Below are 19,411 nucleotides of genomic sequence, written 5' to 3'. Positions count from 1 at the left end.
CCAGGAAAAATAACGGAAATAATGGTCTTTTGATCTCCAACAAATAAGAAAGAGGTAATAATGATCCAAGACCTAGAGTGTGAACAATTTCTCTTCTTTTGGTCTAAAAATGGTGAGCAATCAAAACTTTATTCACTTGGAGAAGAGCTATCATGGCTATTGGAAATCCCCAACTCGGTGCTCCATTGCTGGAAGATATAAAGAATGTGGCAAGGGTTCCATTTAGCTTCATCAAGAAGGACCTCGTTCTTTGCTAGCCAAATTAAGTAGAAGTACTATCTATCCTTAACATCAAAGCATTTATGTTTTCTTGGTAAACATAGAAAACATATTCCTTGATTAAACAGTGAGTTTGAAAGTTCAGCACTGATATGTTCTAGTGACATTCATGCAGTGCTTGGGTAAACAAAGGAATTCAATGGACCTGGAAATGAATTCATCATCAAGAAGGATTCACAAGCGGAGCAACCAGAAATATGGTAGCAGGAATAGATGGCACAAAGGTCTGAACTCTGAATATCAACCGGCCACCGCCAACCCCCCAAGGATTCCTACTTAAGTCTCATCATAGGTCAGCAGATCATCCTGAAGTGTATGGAAACCCAAGAAATGCCTAAGCTTTTCAATCCAACAAGAATACCACATACATGCTCATTCTGAATTTCTAACCTAAACCATAACCTGGGTTTTCAGATGAGGCAAATTGTGACATTGTTTATTATGTTGCAAGTAAAATAATCATGTCAGCACAATTTCAAGAGAAATAGACCACAACACCATCTTTCAGCCAAATGTCCTCAGGTTTGTGATTGAGACTCACAAAAATCTTCTGGAAGAAATTTGGAAAATATCAGTTCCTAAGACTAGCTGCAGCATGAGCAGAATCACTATCCTGACCACCGGCTGATAATCATTTCCCTGGAAGAACAAGAACTCTGAAGAGAAAGCATTTTGTCTGCAAAAATAGCAATTTAACAGAAAAAGAAAACCAGCGTGCTTGCTTTTAATATGCAGTCCCCAATTATTCCAAATATTGTGGGGATCTAACACTACTCGTTCCATGGGCAGGCTTTCTCAAATTCTTGTTGTTCCTTGCGGCATAATTCAAACTCGTTGGTGTGGTAATACATGCAACCAGCATAAGCATCAATCTCTTTTGTACACCTTAGATGAAGATCCTTCAACCTGCATGCCAAGGAAACCCATGACTCTAAAATGCCAAACTCTCTCCAGAAAAATGGTTAGGTGAGGGGGGATCACAGTTAGGTGATAAATAATGAAAGAGTATGGAAATTATACACAGAAAACTAGTAACACAGCACCACGACATAAAACAAGAACACATCCCAAACAAGTTAATCCAAAGTTGCAGCAAAATAGAGCAGCTACCATAAATAAAATCAAAGACAGCACTGAGTGGATAGCAATCAAAAGCTGCCAGAAGCATGGAGGCTCGGGAAATGCCTTCAAGAAGACATCTCAAGTACAAGTACGGATGTGTGTACCCCGCAAATAGACAAAAGCATGCAGCTTGTTATGAAGAACATATCAAACATCAACTAAGGATCAATGTTGTAGAACTAGATGATGAAGACCAGAGACAAAAACTGACTAGAAAATTAAAGAGTATTCCAACCCACCATATACTAAGAATAGTCCCTTTATCATGGGCAGCATCTTATTTATACCCAATCAAAAAGAGAGAAGAAAAAGGGGGGGGGGGGGGGAGGAAACTCAGGAAAGGAGCAGTAGTAGTCCAAGAGGAATTCCTATTTAGAGTACAACTCAGATTACAATCCAAGTAAGGAAAATAAACTCCTTAGAAAATAAAGATATTACAATGGATAACATGACAAGGAGAAACCCCACTTCTACTGCCGGCACTTATTCCCCTCATGGTACTGATAGAACTTTTAACGCAACCACTAGAGCTAGAGCATATACATCACCCACGCCAAACTTGGAACAATTTTTCAGAGACATAGGATCAAAAAAGTCCTCGTAAAAACTAAAAAGATCAACCAACTCTTTCATGGAAGAGAAAAATGGAGTCAAAATCAACTTCCTCCCAACTACATTGTACACAAAGGAACCATCAATTTCAATTGATTTACTCCTTTCATAAATTACTGGGTTACTTGCAATGTAAATGGCAGCTAAAATGTAGGTTGAGGAAACAGAAAGCCCAACTCTTGAGGCAGAGACTTTAACTACACCAACTCAGCTTTAGTATGAGTATTGCTCCACATTTAGCTTCTGCAGTAGGTCTAGCCACTATAATTTTCTCCTGGCTTCTCCATGTTACAATTTTCCCACTGAATAATGTGCAATAACTAATGGAAGACCACCTATCGCCATCAGAACAATATGTTGATGTGGATGATAAATAAGCCTATTTCCTGAAGCACTGATAGATACCATAAGAGACAATAAACTGCCTCCTAATAAATCTTCTTAGCTGATTGGATAACCGGCTGACAATACCAATAGCAAAGAATATATGAGGTCTAGCAACAACCTAAGAAATAATTCCTAACTAAACACACCGTTTGTCCTCAAATTCCTTGACATAACTTGATCCAAACTTCTGGTATGCATCCATAGGAGTATCAACTGGTTTAGAAGCAAGCTTAGCAGTACAGACAACAGTTTTAACATATATTTTCTCTGTGATGACTAATACCTTTCTCACTTGATAGTGCTCCCATGCCAAAGAAATATCTAAGAGGACCCAGTGTTTTTCATCAGAAAATGCTGGTGGAGGTAAGTTGGAGCTCTGATACCATGTTATGAAGAACAAACACCAAAATCGTTGTTGTAGAACTAGATGAGGAAGAAAAAAAGATAGAGAATAGAAAGAATCCTTGAACTCGGGATAGATTCAGAATACTAAGAATAGTCACTCTACCATGTGGCCATCTTATTTACAACAAATCAAGATAAAGAGTAAGCAGTAGTCTGAATAGGAACTAGGACTCAATATTGAAATCCAAGTCAACTAAGATAAGTAAACTGTTTAGGAAAAAAAAGACATAACAACACATGACATGAAATGGAAGTCCACATCGTTAATAAACTCCTCCACTTCTAGTGCCAAAAATTATTCCACTTGTGGCAGTATATAGAATTTCAAAGCACCTGATTTCAAAGAGAGGGGACACAGCAGTCCAGGAAAAGGAGAGTGGACCAAATAAAGAAGAAAGAAAACCAACAAGAAAAAATATTTCGGAAAACATCCAGAAGAAATCACGATCAGATGATTGGAAAGAACAAAATCCATCATTACAATTATTGCAACATCGTAGAAATTAAAAAGAACAACGTAAATTATTAAAAATACTTGTAAAGCTACATCTCATAAACTACTTGACTTTATGTTATTCCAACAAATTCAATTGGCACAGTATTGTTAAATTTATTATCCAAAAGGTAAGTTTATCAACATTCAAGTGGTAAGTGAATTGGGCTTATTATATAATGAGAGAGTTTGGTTCCTATCACTGTTAAGAGAGAAATGAGAAGCGACAACCCTAGTACTAGAGGACTGCTTGAGGTCTTCCTGGTAAAAAGTGTTCCACTTGTGGTTATTACTGACAGGTACCAAGAATTCTTAGCATCCAAATGCTTCATATGGGGCATGGTCAGAAGATCTTGTGAGATCACACTTGAGATCTCCTTTTTTTCGTCTGCCAAGACGAGATGGTGGTTGATACCAGAAAGTCCACCGACTCAATAAAGATCTGGTCGAGTCGAGATCTCGGTTTGACCCGAGATCTCAGCCCAACCCAGGCCTTTTTTTTTTTACACCAAACTAGTCTCGCCTCAACTCTCACTCGTTCCTCTTGCCTCCTATCTCGAGACCAAGCTCCAAAAGATTATTTTTTGTTTGATTATTGCCAGATCTTCACCTGCAACACTCCTAAGCAAGGTTTAGCACATCTAAAACAACAAAACAAGATCAATCAAGGCCATTTGAAGGAGTTCTTCAAACAAGGTGAAAATTTCTCCCAAATTTGATGTGTTCCAAATACTATGTTCTAGAGTAGGTCTTTGAGTGTGGACTAAACATATGTTCAACATCTTGCTTTTATCTACACTTTCATGGAAAAAAACTTAATTTTTTGTTATTATTATTATTTTTTAATTTTTGGATTCATTAAATATATTTTCTCATATAGTAAAATAAAAAAGATTGAAAAGTACTTATGTTATGTAAAACATTTTAAGTTATTTGATGTATCTTATCACTTACTTTTCATTTATATTATATTTCATGTTTTATAACCTTGCATGTTCATTCTTGTAGCATTTGATTTCAAACTTAGGGTCAAGTTAGAACTAATACACAAGTTCGTTTTCTCAAAATTATAAGGCCATTCGTGTGTTTAGAATGCCTAAAATAGGCTAACTACCAAATTTGAGCCCAACATGACCCTTAAAACCCCCCGAGATGGGCCCTCGAATTCACTTAAGTTGTGCCCACGAGATTTACCATATCTCGCCCGAGATCTCGCCAACTCGAGCGAGATTTCAGTTTTTCTCAAGGGCAAGATTGCCCTCAATAGCAAGATCTTGAACCTTGAATATGGGAAAGTGAATTAACTTGTAGTCCATACACATGCTTTTGCAAATATCTAGCTTTCAAATGACTAAATCATCAATAGACAACAATGTGAAAAATAGAACCAATTACAATCTGTAATAACAAGAGACTCTGCATCCTTCCAAATGAGTTCTACCATTCCCTAGGAAAATCTGACCCCCCCCCCCCAGTGCAACTGAGAATTGACCAACTACAGTCCTACCATGAAGCTCACCAGTATTTGAAAGTTCTACTCCATTATTTAAAAATATGATAATTTACCTTTGTAAGAGAACTTGAACAAATGAAAAATAATAACATACTAAAGGATACACTATCCATCTACTGTCATACGGCTTTTTATATCTTTACCAATATAGCAAGCTGGTTGGCATGACCTATGAAGACCAAGCAAGAAATTTCTTTTGATGTTTCTTTAGGTAGGAATGTCAAATACTCATACAATAGGACAAAGAAATGGGCATGGCAACACCCATATATAAGCCTTGCACTGCTGTTTTATTAGTTTCCAAAATTAAAGTCCGTCTGTGGAGAGGCACTTCATCTTAAGCAAGCTGTTCCAGTATCCAATTTTCTCCCTTCAAGGGAAAGAATACAAAAGGTGGTAATATGAGGGAAAGCCAATTGAGATGTGAAAGATGCCAAGAAATCCATCATGAGTGAAATAGTAAAATGGTGCCGACTGGCAACATAGAGAAAATCAAATACCACATGGATTTGAAGGGATGAGAAATTAAATAACTCATAAGCTACTGGCAGCCGTCACATTAATCAACTAAGGCAGAGACAAAGGTCTGTTGTATAGGACAGGTTTGGGAAACATAAAATCATCCTAAGCAAAAGGTAGGCAGATTGAGAAGGGCATCCAATTCCTATATATCAGCATACATGCAGAAATTCAAAACTACTGCAGCCAGAAATAAATAAACGAACAATTCATATGTGCAGAGTATCATGCTAAGTCTCCAAAGGAGAATTTGATTAAAAAAAAAGGCATGATAGGTAAGTACCTTCCTTTACTGGTCCAGCGGTTAAAACTTAAAATGATACCAATAAGTACTAAACCACTACTGAACTCCAAAGCTTGTGTTATCAGGAACTCCTTGTCAGCAGAAAAATATCCAAGATATTTGGGGGGTGAAGTTGAGAAAAATGGGGAGTTATGGGAATCGCAACAGCTGGAAACAAATTTAAAAAATAATCAAGTCTAGGCAAGAAGAGGAAATTTGGTTTCTCATAGATTGGCTAAGGAGGCTCAAGGGAAATTTGTGAGAACTGAGAACACATCTTTTGTCATAACCAGTCCTATTCAAGCCAACAAGTATGGTTTAGTGGGGTTTATGGGTGCTGTTCTTGAAATAACACATGGAATGCTTTTAGGAAATGAAAATGGAGGTTGGCAGAAATATGATGGATAAGCAACAACAGATTTTGGGGATCAAACAGGGATAGTTTAATGTAGATTCTTGAGTTTGCTAGTGACTCAACACTTGATCACAGCATCCCAACTTGCTGGGCAACAAAGGTAATGATCCATCAAGTCTCTTCTGAAAAATTTTTGATGGTTCTAGACTGAATTTTCTATATTACATTTTAGAAATTCTCATCATTTATGATAGTTTACTAGTTATTAAATCTGATTCTCCAAATACACATTGGGAATTTTGAGCTAACAGAAAATTCACATACTCCTTAGGCTTGTACTACATTTGCTAAATAAATCCTGCCCCAAGTTTGGTGTCAAAGCCAAGTTTTCTTCTTCCTTTTTTTTTTTGGAGGATAAAAGTTTATATATTCATGCGCGACCAAAGCTCAAAATCTTGGTTACACAGATCAATTAACCAAGGATCAGAGACCCAATCAGCTTGAGCAGTATCCAACTCATATATTTCAGCATAAATGCAGAAATTCTTGACAAGTATAGCAGTAAATAAACAAACAAATCTTATGTTCAGAACTTCATTGTAAGTAACCGAAGGGTAGTTTAATAAGATATACATGATATATCATTACAATTCCTTTGCCATCCCACAGGTGAAAATGCTGTGAATAAGTCCTAGATCATGATCTAACTCCAAATATTGTATCCTCAAGGCCTACTTAATGTTGGTTAAAAAAATATCCAAGGTATTTGGAAGCTGAAATTGAGATAAAAACTGAAAATTTAGGGACAAACAATAACAGGCAAGAAATTTGGCAACAACTAAATCTAGGCAAGAAGGGGAAATTGGGTTTCTCAGAGACTCGGCTAAGGAGGGTCAAGGGAAATTTGGGAGAACACATCTTTCACAATCACGCGTATTCCAACAACCATGTATTATTCTGTGGGGCTTGTGGGCAACAAGAATTGAAAAGAACAAAAGGAATGCTATTAGGAAATAAAAATGGAGGTTAAGAGATATATGTTGGAATAAAAAACAACAGATTAGCAAGACACAAGAATGGTTTGATGCAGATATAGAGTTTGAAAGAGGAAAGGATAGAAGTAGAAGATACACAAGAAAGAAAAAGATCAACTTCGCTACACACTATATTTGATTCACTCCAAGAATTGCGGTCACTTATGATGCAGAAAACTCAGGAGTTCCCAACAGACTCCATTCATTTCTTCTCTTTCATGTACAAAAGGCTCCGCAATAGTGCACAGAAAAAGAAAAGGTTGCATCTTAAAATGAGGACTGATATAAAAACATAATAACAACACAAAACAAAACATGTAATACTGATCAACTAGCCATAATTAAGTGACATGTTGTTGCCTGTCTATGTCTCCTAGGAAAAATCCAAAATCCTGCTGTGATGCTCCTCACCAGTCTGACATACCACAACCCATGTATCAAAGTTAGAGCTTACTTAATTGGACTAGGTAAATATATTTGGTCATAGATCAAGAATTTGGTAAGGATATCAGTGGTATCCCCTTTTTTAGGAGTCAGAGAAGGGATATGAGTTAATATTTAGATATCTCAGCATGAACCAAGCTGGGTTAGGAAACTGAATTCTCTAACCAACAACTTCAGTCAAAAGCTCTTCTTCTTTCCCTTCTTCCTAAAACAAACCTTCCACCAATTAACTTTATGAAGCGTCCTCCAGCTGAATATTCACATTGTCCATCTATAAGAGTTCAACCCACAATGAAAGGAGTATTCCCCCCCCCCCCAAACAAAAAAAAAACAAAAAAAAGATAATTTTTGAATAGGGTTCAACCTCTATTTTAGGGGAAAAAAAATTGATAGTTGAGCTTAAAGGAAAATGAGACGATTGCAGAGAATGGAATATTATCTAAGTCAGCAAAAAGACTTGACTTTTCCAATTGTATAGCTGGATTCATGGTGGTGCATCATTAATTAATACAAATCCACATAGCAGCACAAGAAACCGAACAAAATTAAGAACATACCAAGAAAGCAACTAATCTGCAAATTCACCAAAATAGGCAGATAGCAGTAACTTAGTAAACAACAACAAACAGCACATGCAGAGTTACATTGACAAGGAAGAAGAGAAACCCATATCCACAGCAATAAATTCCATGTTCGTACAGTTTCACAAGATAACCACATGAAAAACAGATACCATTTCACAACAACAGGCCTCGTATTAAGGTAAAACTGAATTCAGTTCCCTATAATTCAAACTCAATTCACAAATAAAGTCGAACTCCCAATCTAAATTCAAAAGCAATTTAAGCCAATCTGGGTATTGCTTGAATACTTCCTTTCAAATACCATAACGGTATCCCCTCCAAGTCACATGATGTGGCCACACAGAAACCACTAAGGTACAATCAAATTCATTCATCAGAAACCATAAACATTAAACGAAAATTTTCCTTTATGTCATCTTGAGAGTTTTGTTTAAGAGTTCAACAGAGATCGTCAACAAAATTGTTTCGAAGTGGGCACTGTTTTAGATGTCAGTTTCAGATAATCGTAGGAGCAAGTAAGACTGTAAATATGGATAGACAAGCAAACAAAACGAAAAGATAAAAAAAGAAGATTTTCGATGTTTACAGGCTTAGCACACAACGAGTAACCTCCTGACCCTTATCCAAGCATTTCTCTGGATTGGGGTCCTTCTTTTTGCAATTGATGAACGCCAAATTCTCCATTCTGCATTTTGTTGCTATGTGCTTGGAAGCCGACATTAGTACGGACGAAGTGGGGATCGGCTCTCCAACGGCATCGACAGTACTCGTCGCCATCTCCAAATTCTGCTCACTACCTCGATGATCAACAACAATCCCAAAATTGACAATAAAACTTAGATTTTTAGGGTTAAAGTTTCATACGAAAACCTGAAAAAGAAACCATTCTTAGAGTTCGGGATCTAGTTACCTTCCTTCTCCCTTTGATGGCTCTGGAGTTTTCAGTTCTCAAACCAAAACCAACCAATTTTAAGACTTCAGAAGTCAAGGTTTCACTCCACATTACAGCTCTAGCTTGCGCGCTCGGTGGTGGTGTTATACTTTGCCCTTATTTCGGAAAATCTCGCTGTCTGGTCGCTTTGAGCCTGCGCCACACTTGAAATTATGGGGTTGTATAAAGGTGCTTTTGGTAAAATCTCTCAAGAAACATTTTTTTCTGTTTTCATGTGCTTTGAGGACAAAGGCCAACTGAATTGCGTTTGAAAAACCGCTTCGTTTTTCTGTGCCTGAAAAACGAACCGGATATAAATATCACTCAAGAAACAGTTTTTGCAAAACACCTCAAGTTGTTTTCCTGTTTCAGAAACAATTCAAGGAAAAATGTGCCCGATAAAACGAACCGCAACCCTTCTTATGTCTTCTAACGTTACAGGAGATGCTTGAACGACTCTGCGACTCGAACAGCAGCTGAGGTCGTCTCTTCCTGTCTGCAAACTCGATTCCTTCACAAGGTAGCTTCGTTAATCTTTGTCTATCACTGCCTCTTTTTGAGATCGGACTAAATATTGTGCTTGATAGATTTTTTTCTGGCTCTGCTTCTCTCTTTGTTGTTGTGTTTCCAGTGCTTTTTTCTTCCAGATGATTATTTTCGGTTGCTTTTTCTTTTTTTGATTTCTTTGGTGGGTGGGGATGGGTATGAAGAATGTGCAATCCGCAAACCGTATACTTGTTCATGAACTCGCTAGATCGCTATAAAAATCTTTATCTTTGTCTTCCTAAATCAGAATTCTCCCTTCTGTAAAGTGAAGTTTCTGGTTAATTCGTTTCCATTTGTTTTTTTATACTTCTTCTTTTTTAATATCATTTCGACGCTTTGGTAATGTCAACAACTGAAGGTAATTCATTTTATATTTTCTCCGGTACAATTTTTTCTGTGATCAATAAAGCTATTTCTTCACTTCACAGTAGTCTTAAATATGGAGAAATGTTCACTCTCTTGCGATTCAGTGTACTCGGGGAACGGGTATATAGGACATGTTCGTCAAGTGTTTGATGAAATGCCTCATAGAGATTTGGTTTCTTAGACATCAATGGTTTCTGGATATGCGTTTGAGTCAGTAGTTGGTTCACTACCGTAAGTTCATTGTGGGGGTAAGTCGCTGGCTTATCTTTTGTTATTAATTATTTGTACAAGTGGGGAACTCTACCAAAAATGACGTACCTTTTTGAGCAAATTGTACCAGCACCCCCAAAATTGAGGCCTTAGAACCTCACACCGCACTTTATGTTTGAAAAACACAGACATCCTAAAATTGGTTTTCCATTGGACATATTAGTCCAATTTATCACTCGAAACTGTTAAATCATTGTTTTTTATTCTTTTTTCCCTTCATATTTTGATAGGGATATTTTTTGGAATTAAAAGAAATTAAACAATGATGTAACGAATTTTAATGAGAAAATGGACTAGTGTGTCCAATGAAAATCCAATTCTGGGTTGTCTGTGTTTTTTAAACATAAAGTGGGGTGTCAATGCTTTAAGGCCTCCATTTTGGGGTGCCAGTGCAATTCGCTCCGCCTTTTTTAATTCTATTTTGAAGAGTTTTACCTTTTATCTTCTAGTAGGTGTTTTATTATGTTGTGAATTCTTTTCCTAGTTTTAGACAGAATAATTTCTATTGGTCAAGAGTAGTTCTAATTTCGACACTAAATATAAGTTTTCTTATGATTGGTCTTCGTATATGCAAGGGGACTGTTGGCCCCCCACCTCAATGATTTAGTTGAATGAAAAGTAGCTCTTTTGCCTCCTTTGGGTTTGTGGTGATTCTGACCTGGGTTTTGATTGTTGACTCCTAGTAGATATCCTACTCTCTATTCTTATTCTTCCTTTCTCACTATTTGCTTCCAAGTAAGTATCCAGTGAACCATTATTTCATTAGTTTCTGGTCATTTGATTGGAAGAAGTTGTATCTATGCCTGATTCCATTGGTGGAATTTGGATTGAAGTCCAGATTCTTACTACGTATTATATTGCTTAATCATTGTTTTCTAAACAATACACCATGTCAGATCGGAATCACACCTGCTGTCCTGTTTTTGAGATTCCTGACTGCAGGAGGAAATTTCTTGATCTCAGAATCTAACCAATAGGTTGACCTAGAATTCTGTTATCTTATTGTGCTTGATAATCAGCATTTTGGGTTAATCAGATACTCAGTTGATCTGATATGTTTGCTTTCTAATTCTAGCTCTGCAGCTCTGTTAGATGTCTCCTATCCCCAGTAGGAATCTATTGTATCTCATCCATCCATTGGGTTGTTCTAAGATTTGAGGATCTTAATATTCCCTTTAATGGATCCTTCTGCCATGGTTTTTCCCAGATCCAAATCTCTGTTTTTGTGTCGTAAAATTTCTCCTAAAATCTGGAAATTTGCTCAAGTCTATGATCCGCCATGGCTAGAAGGTATGGTATGCCTGAAATATCTTTGTAGATTTGTTCTACAACTTACTTTTAAATTTGAATGTGTTGTATACTCTTTAAATTTAAGACTTTTCTTAATGCAGTCTTGTTTAATAACTATGCAGAATTTAAATTTCACTTTTTTAGGTAAAATTTTACTTTAAATTTGAATGTGTTATTAACTCTTTAAATTTAAATTTCACTTTATTTCAAGTATATGGTCATTCTTTGTAGTTAATTAGATGTTAATGTTATTTTTGTAATTATCAATACTTGTTCAAAATGAAATTCCACCTAGAACAAACCTCTAAGAATGAGTTTGTCAAACATGTTTTTGTTTTGAAAATATTTGAAAAACATTTTTGAAACATGTTTATAAAATGCTCAAAATTATTTAAAAAACGTTTTTTAAGCACAGAAATACCAAAAAGTGTTTTTTTGCAAAAAACAATGCTACTGGGATAGAAACATTATCAAACGCACCCTTAGCTTCCATGCCTAAGGGAAATATATTGGGTGTTTAATTCCTTAGAATGTTAGTGTTGTCACAAGAGATTGTCAAAATCGTAGCATTTGCTGCTTTATCCTGATGTTCATCTGTTCAATAATCTTTCAAGTTCAACTTAAACAAATGCAATGACGCAATACAGATTGATATAAAGGTGCATGGCTAATGATTAGAAAAGTAGAACGCAACTATGTTGAACACTTGAGGTACTTACACACACAAGAGTTTAATTAGATTATAGTATGACTGTTCATGTTCTGATTAATTCAATTGCTCTTAAAAGATGTTAACAGTTACTTTAGTCTTCTTTCTGCACTTGTTTAACCAAACAGAATTTACTTCTGCACCTTTCAGTGAGTGCTCTTGGTTTTCTTTGTGAATAAATGGTGTTTATAAAACTGGTTCTTGGTTGAAGTATGATTTAAAAATGTTTCAGTGGGTGCGCTTGGCTTTCTGTTTCCTCGTTGTTTATCAAAGCTTGAAGGGAACGCTAGGGTGTTTTATGTTAACCCCAACCAAAAACCAACCAGCTACTTAAGTTGATGGTATTTGTTGCCTTAAGTTATAAAAACCTGAAAATGTACTGGGGATTGAGTCTTCTCTTTTTTTGGTTGAAACTTTAATGCTTAGGAAACATGAGTTCCCAGAAGGATATGGCAAGATGGATAGCATATTCTGTTTTTTCTGTCATGATGCATTTCTTAAACTGTTCTTTGGGTCCTAAATGACCTGCAAATGTACTTTTCATCAGCCACAAGAAAACATGCTATATGTGGTTTATGTAATGTATAGAGCTGTTGTGTTGTTTTCTCACTTACAGGAGGGAAACAATTTTATTGGCTATTACTTAATTTTGCAGATTCTCTTAGCTGATTTTGTGGCTCACTGAAAGGGATGGGTAAGGCAAAAGGTGGTTCAATACTTATTAGGCTCGTCTCTGCTGCTGGAACTGGATTTTGTTATGTGAAGAGGAAGAACCCTCGAAAGATGACAGAAAAGCTTGAGTTCCGTAAGTATGATCCCCGGGTGAACCGACATGTTCTTTTCACCGAACAAAAGATGAAGTGAATTATGAATGGCCTTTAGGATTTGGGTTCCTGTGTCCCTCCTCTAGTCATGTGTTCCCTCTTTTTTGGAGTCATGAAAAGAAGCTTGCGGAAGCAAATCTTGTTGCTGTCTTGGATATTAATTGTTGCCATTTACATTAACTACCTTTACTCAAGAACAGTTATCATTTTACTTGCTTAGTAGCTTCAATCCACTTTTTAATGATCCATATTGGATTTACTTATATTGGACCAGAGGTTGGTTATCATCACTGAATCAAGCAGATTGATTAATTAGGTCCTTGATTCCCCTGGGGATGGTTAATTGCATATAGCCTGAATGTAGCAAGCCCCTGTTATTGGGTGGTTTTGCTCTCTTTTTTGGTTTTCGAACATGGCTTCACCATCTATTAGGGTTGACCATGGATATTCCTTAATTTCTTTAATATGGAACAAATTAGAGTCCATAGGATTACCTTTTAGTTCATCAAATAGACACATGCCCCTTGTTCGATTAAGGGATCTTTTGGCACATGCTTCTGTTACTCGGTGATGGTTGCAGGTTTAACAATTTTGCCTTGGGAAAATTTCCCAGATGGTTAGATTCAAAAAGAAAGATTTACTCAATAAGATATTTTTAAAAAAAATTTACTTAAACCAATCCTATTTTTTAAAATAGTTATAAAATTTAAAAATTATCACAAGATTTAACATTTGACAATTATTTTCAAAAGTAGAAGTAGATTTATTTTTTTTAAATATCTTATTGGGTAATCTTTCTTTAAATCTCAATGCCTGGGAAATTTTCTTTTTGCCTTTCTTAAGTGGCTTTCTTCAGCTACTTCTGATCATGATCGTTTAGTGTTGCATGCCTACTGTTTGACTTGCCTATTAAAATGTTTTTTTGTTATTTATATATTTATTAATTTATTTTAATTTTTTTATTTTGATGCATCACCCTCCTCATGCATACATGGTCTTCGTCAATTAAGTTCCTTAGAAACTGGAATATCTATGTTTTGGGTTGGACGAAGGAGGTTTAATGATAGATCTTCTCATACCTTTCTTTGATATTCTGAATGTTTGTGCCTCTCACTATTATCACAATATTTTTTAAGAGATATAAAATTATTCTTGTATTTTAGATGTTGATGGGATTTTTTTTGGTCACAAAGGTCTAGGCGTGATTACACTGATGATAGTGATTGTAATTCAAGATATTATCGTCCTACGACTGTTTATATTGACACTAAATGTCCTACCTGAGAACATGAGAAGCTTTTTTATCACATCGCTTTACATCTTAATTATATGTAACCATGTAACACTCTTTCTTCTCTTTATCGCATGTGGTTGCTCACATTCACGTTAAATCTCTTATGCTGAGAATGAGATAATTTTTTTGATAATTTTTTTCGTGATAATTTTTCCAACCCAACTAATATTCTATCATGAACTACTAAATTACCCTGAAGTCTTTTATATAAAAAATTGCAAGAAGTATTTACCAATTCTTTCAATCTCTTGATAATTCTAGGGTTGGCAATATCCTGTCTTTTGTAACTCTTATTCCTCCTATCAATTGTTAGTTTCATTACTTGCAATGAAAGACTTGAAGGTAATATGGGTGGTAGGTCATGATAGAATATTAGTTGGTCCAAAAAGATTATCACAAAATTTAAGATTTGATAATTATTTTCAAAAATAGAATCCATTTGATTGTTTATTTTTTTAAATATCTTATTCAGTAAATTTCTTTCAAATGTGACTGTCTTAGGAATTTTCCCTTTTGCCTTTCTTAAGTAACTTTCTTCAGCTACTTCTAATCATGATCCTCTAGTGTTGCATGTCTACTGTTAAACTTGGTTGTTAAAATGTTTTTTTGTTATTTATTTATTTATTTATTTATTTATTATTTTTTAAATTTTTTATTTTGATGCATCACCCTCCTCTTAGGCACTGTCTAATATAAAAAGGGAGTTTCATTCGTGATTGTGGCATCATGGATATATGTTCTTCGTCAATTAAGTTCCTTAGGAAACTTATATCTTTGTTTTGGGTTTGTGGAAGAGGTTTAATGATAGGTCTTCTCATACCTTTTTTTTGGTATTCTTGTGTGCCTTTTACTATTATCATCATATTTTTTAAGAGATATAAAATTATCCAATGGATTTTAGATGTTGATGGGAATTTTTTTTTTTTGTCACAAAGGTCTAGGCATGCTTACATGATGATAGTGATTGTAATTCAAGTTGTTATCATCCTACGACTGTTAATATTGACATTAAACGTCTTACCTGAGAATACGAGAAGCTTCTTTTCCATATCATTTTACATCTTAATTACATGTGACTACGTTAACACTCTTTCTTCTCTTTATCGCACGTGGTTGTTAACATTCAAGTTAAATCTCTTATGCTGAGAATGATAGATTTTTTCCCGTTGTTGGCTTACATCCTTGTCATGCGTTATTCACATTGACGTTTTCTCTCCTCTTTGATCATAATAATTTCTTTGTTTACAACAGTTTCACCTCTTGATTTATGGGACACGACATCTGATAAATACTAGATTTTTAAATTGATTCAACAATAAAAAGTAAATTGTATCATATTTCCAAAATTTCAAATTCAAGTAGTTTTGTTGGAAGAGAAAATAAATTAGTCACCAAATCATTATGGGCTATGGTTAGAGAGACCTATGAATCTCATTTTACATTTGTTTGATTTCTTAACTGGAAAGATCTATTAGTCTCTTTTTAGTTTTAAGGAAAATAAAATAAAGTTATTTATTGCAAGTACATAATTTAAGAATATGCATTTAGTTTTCAATTTTTACTTTATTTTGCAAATTTTTTTTTTTTACTTTAAATATAAAAATTTTAGGTAAGATACGTAAAAAAGTTATATCTATCTCTTTTGTTTCTGAAAGGGTTTTCAGTTTTCTTTTGTTCTATCTTGTTGCATGAACCAATCAAGATTTGGGTCTTATGCTAATGAATTCAACCTATGGTCTCGTTTTCTTTATTGTTTTTGTATGGTTGTATGACACAACACAAGTTGCAGATGCTCTTGCAAGGAGGGCCCGTCGATCCCGTGTACGACGGTTTGGCCTATTTCTATTCCTTGGCTTCAGGAGTTATGCTCTCCAGTTGTCAAGGCTGTTTCGCGGGTTTTTTATTTTTTTATTTTTCTTTTTTCTTTCGATTAATGGAAATTTCTTACCAAAAAAAAAATTACACAACACAAGTGGAATGAAATGACAAATCTCAGTGGTTTTGGGGGCTGAAATAAAGTCTGGGCATATGATAATTGTGGAACTCATGGAACAATTGAATGAAGTAAGCATTCCAAATAAAAAAACCAAAATGTTTTTTAGCCAAGTGTGACCGGGAAAGTGAAAGAGACATCGTACGTTTGATGTTTAACATGCATTGAACTGTCCTGATCATCTTTTACAAGAAACAACAAAAGAGAGAAAAAGATATTTCCAATTTATATATAAAACTAAGAGGTCAAGAGTTCCAAGTTTCTTGAAGCTCAAAGTTACCCCCTTTTGGAGTAGTAAAAGTATGTATAAACTAAGCTAAAGACCTTAGTTCCCAAAAGAGAGAGGATCTAATACATGAATGCAATTGTTAGGAGTCCGGATCCTTTACTCGTCTAGGTGTTTGACTGTTTGTGCTCCCTAGTTCACGTCCCCATCACATATTAGGAAGAAGGTTCACGTAGGTCCATTGGAGGTCTTATTTCTGATTTATTTTTTCAACTCTCAGAGGTGGATATCTCCTCTAATGTGTGGTAGAGAAGTGTTAGATAAACATGAATTTCTACCCTGATGGATAGAGAATTCAGATTTAATTAAAAAATCTTAAGTGTTTTTTTAAGGGTGACCCATTTAAGTGAGGGTGAAAGTATAGACCCCCCTCCCTCTTTTAAGGGTCAAATATTATTGGCAATGACAACCCAATGCAAAAATTATGAGTTATCCACTCTAACATAATGTTTTTCTATTAAGTAAATCAAACTTTGAAAGTGAAATGATCATAATGTGCTTAAGTTTAGTATTATGACCGAATTGCCCTCACATACCCAACCCTCGCCTGTCTTCTTCATACACTAAGTCAGAACCACCATTTCCCCTCCCCCTACTCGCGACCATTGTCCCCGCCTTCAAAGTTTGACTTACTTAATATAATCAAGGCCATTCGATTAGAGTGGACAAGGGTGGTTAAGATTGAACTTTGGAAGGGGGATGAATAATGAGTTCAGATCACCTCTTTGTTAGGCAAGAAGTAATGTCTTTTCACCACCTCAAAATTATTTTATCATGTTCGAACATAGGACCCACAATAAAAATATAAATAAATTAATAGAAACATTAAAATATAGATAACACAATTATAGGTAAATTATTAAAAATATTTTGAAATAAAGCATAGGGGCTAAAATTGTAGGATTATATTTGTCATGGTTTAAAACTTTAAAAAATCATGAAAGAAATAAGGTAGACGACAAATTGTACGAGAAAAGATGGGTTTGAAGTTTATTAACTATATATGGAAAAAACAGTCAATTTTCATAAATTAAATAGAAAAAAATAATTCTATAGCTATGATTAGATCTGAAAAAATCAATGGCTAAAATTCTAACTATCCAAATAATAAAACTTACAGTTGAAATTGTTATTAAAGGAATCAAAATTTTAGAATAAAGTTTAGGATCCTTGAGAAAAGCGGGGGGCCAAATACTATATTTCACACATAGAAAGAGAAAATTAAAGTAGAATAAAGGAAATAAGAAATAAATAAAAAATAATCAAGGAGGCCATGTAGCCCCTTAGGGCACCTTTGAGGCTTTGATAACGAGCCAATGAATAGCTTTTGACATTCTTTCATTCTTAAAATGTCAAATAACGCCAAAAAACGTTTGATAAAATAGGTTGTTCTTTCGTTTTCAAGAAACCAATTGGTCCAATTTTCTTGTATAAAAAGAGTTTTTTGCAAAACAATTTTAATTTGTTTTATCGTTTTCAAAAACAAAAAGCACGTCAAGAAAGGACATTCAACCTAAACTTCATTCACATATAACTTCTAACTCTTTCCCACCTTCATAAGGAAATTGTTTTTTTTAAGCCTTCATGGCCTCAATAATTCTTGACATAAATTTTATCAAATATTCAAAATTGCGCTCAATCCAATATCCTTTGATAAATTCGCTAGAAAACGATTCTAGTAAAAAACGTCATTCTCAGAAAAGACCGTTACAAAACGCAAATAGTTTCACCTTGGAGAGTAGATAGCTAGTAACTTTTGCATTGGGCCACCAATAAAGTTGGTCCTTAAAGGGAAGTGCTTCGATTTTCCCCCCACTTATGTGGGCCACAAACTCAAAAATCTTTAAACGATCCTTGCAAACATCATACATTTGATGTCAACATGCATTGAAATATCTCCACCTCCAATCTCATACCCTTCACACACACAAAAAAAAACGGAAAGAAGTGAAAAAGATAGAAGTTTATGATACATGATGCACGCTTTCTCAATGAGTTGTTCAATCAAGAATATACTTTTTTTTCACAATTAAGAATCACAAATTTGATTCACCTTCTTGCGTGATGTACGTATGTAGTGGAAGCCTTCATAAAAGCAAAAGCTTCAACCCTAACACAAACAAAATCAATTACAAGCCAACCATGCAACAATCCAAAATGAAGATCTCGAATTCAAAGCTTGAATTCAAGATCTTCAACCTGAAAGGCTTCATGGGTTTTATACTTTTATTTTCATCTCAAAAGTTTGTAACTTTAAATGCTTTGGCTTTTCAAATTTACTTGGATGTAGGTTTGGGTGTCTTGTATTCTACGAGTTTATATAATTATTATAATTAAATTGTATTTATAATAGGTTCGAAATTTTCGATCAATTGGTTAAAATAGTAATTATACGATATTAGAAATTTTTGTTGTCTCTATACAGCTTGTATTTGTCAATCAACATCAGTTAAAGGAACTATAGCAAAATAAGTTGTAGAAGATGTGAATTTTGAGTGAGAAGACTTCAAAACACGAGCACGTGTAATAGGGGCAGGCTTAATGCTGCGTATTAAATACGTAACATTGAAATTGAACCTCGTGTAACATGGACTCTCCCAAACATCAAACTTATCGTGAATCACACAAATGCGAAGATGTACCACCTCCACAGAAGTTACTCAGGCAACCAATGGTTGCTAGTCAAGCAACGTGTGAGATAGTCACACAAAATACCCCACACATGATGAATGATGAAATGCCTCAATGAATTGAGGAGTAGTTTCTAAGCTCTTCTATAAAATAAAATGACTGATGGAATGTGATCCACCGGTAGTCTTAGTTTTCTGTAGAAGACAAGTTAAAATTAGTTGAGACAAGAGGTTTTTTTGTC

General features: G+C 35.0%; 2 protein-coding genes across 4 annotated transcripts; one reads left to right on the top strand and one right to left on the bottom strand.

Annotated features, from left to right (window-relative positions):
• Nucleotides 1–547: 547 nt before the first annotated feature.
• On the bottom strand, nucleotides 548–9,082 carry LOC149010501 (NADH dehydrogenase [ubiquinone] 1 alpha subcomplex subunit 8-A-like). 3 transcript variants are annotated; one of them, XM_089161992.1, is made up of 3 exons: nucleotides 8,941–9,082; nucleotides 8,617–8,827; nucleotides 549–1,185 (listed from the first exon to the last, which is right to left on the bottom strand). In XM_089161992.1, the coding sequence occupies exons 2-3, from the start codon at nucleotides 8,805–8,807 to the stop codon at nucleotides 1,050–1,052; spliced, it is 327 nt and encodes a 108-aa protein (XP_089018118.1). In that variant the 5' UTR covers nucleotides 8,808–8,827; nucleotides 8,941–9,082; the 3' UTR covers nucleotides 549–1,049. The 3 variants fall into 3 exon arrangements, with proteins under 3 accessions (XP_089018119.1, XP_089018118.1, XP_089018117.1); XM_089161991.1 differs by having other exon boundaries at nucleotides 567–1,185; nucleotides 8,617–8,823; nucleotides 8,941–9,080; XM_089161993.1 differs by lacking the exon at nucleotides 8,941–9,082 and having other exon boundaries at nucleotides 548–1,185; nucleotides 8,617–8,823.
• A 273-nt stretch (nucleotides 9,083–9,355) lies between these two features.
• Nucleotides 9,356–13,177, top strand: LOC149010500 (uncharacterized). The gene is made up of 2 exons (XM_089164359.1): nucleotides 9,356–9,481; nucleotides 12,798–13,177. The coding sequence occupies exon 2, from the start codon at nucleotides 12,833–12,835 to the stop codon at nucleotides 13,004–13,006; it is 174 nt and encodes a 57-aa protein (XP_089020485.1). The 5' UTR covers nucleotides 9,356–9,481; nucleotides 12,798–12,832; the 3' UTR covers nucleotides 13,007–13,177.
• Nucleotides 13,178–19,411: the final 6,234 nt, after the last annotated feature.

Source organism: Hakea prostrata, chromosome 7 (genome assembly GCF_041222555.1).
Source record: "Hakea prostrata isolate BN-2017 chromosome 7, UWA_Hpros_2, whole genome shotgun sequence".
In the NCBI taxonomy this organism is placed as follows: domain Eukaryota; kingdom Viridiplantae; phylum Streptophyta; class Magnoliopsida; order Proteales; family Proteaceae; genus Hakea; species Hakea prostrata.
This window is presented reverse-complemented; position numbering and strand designations above follow the sequence as displayed.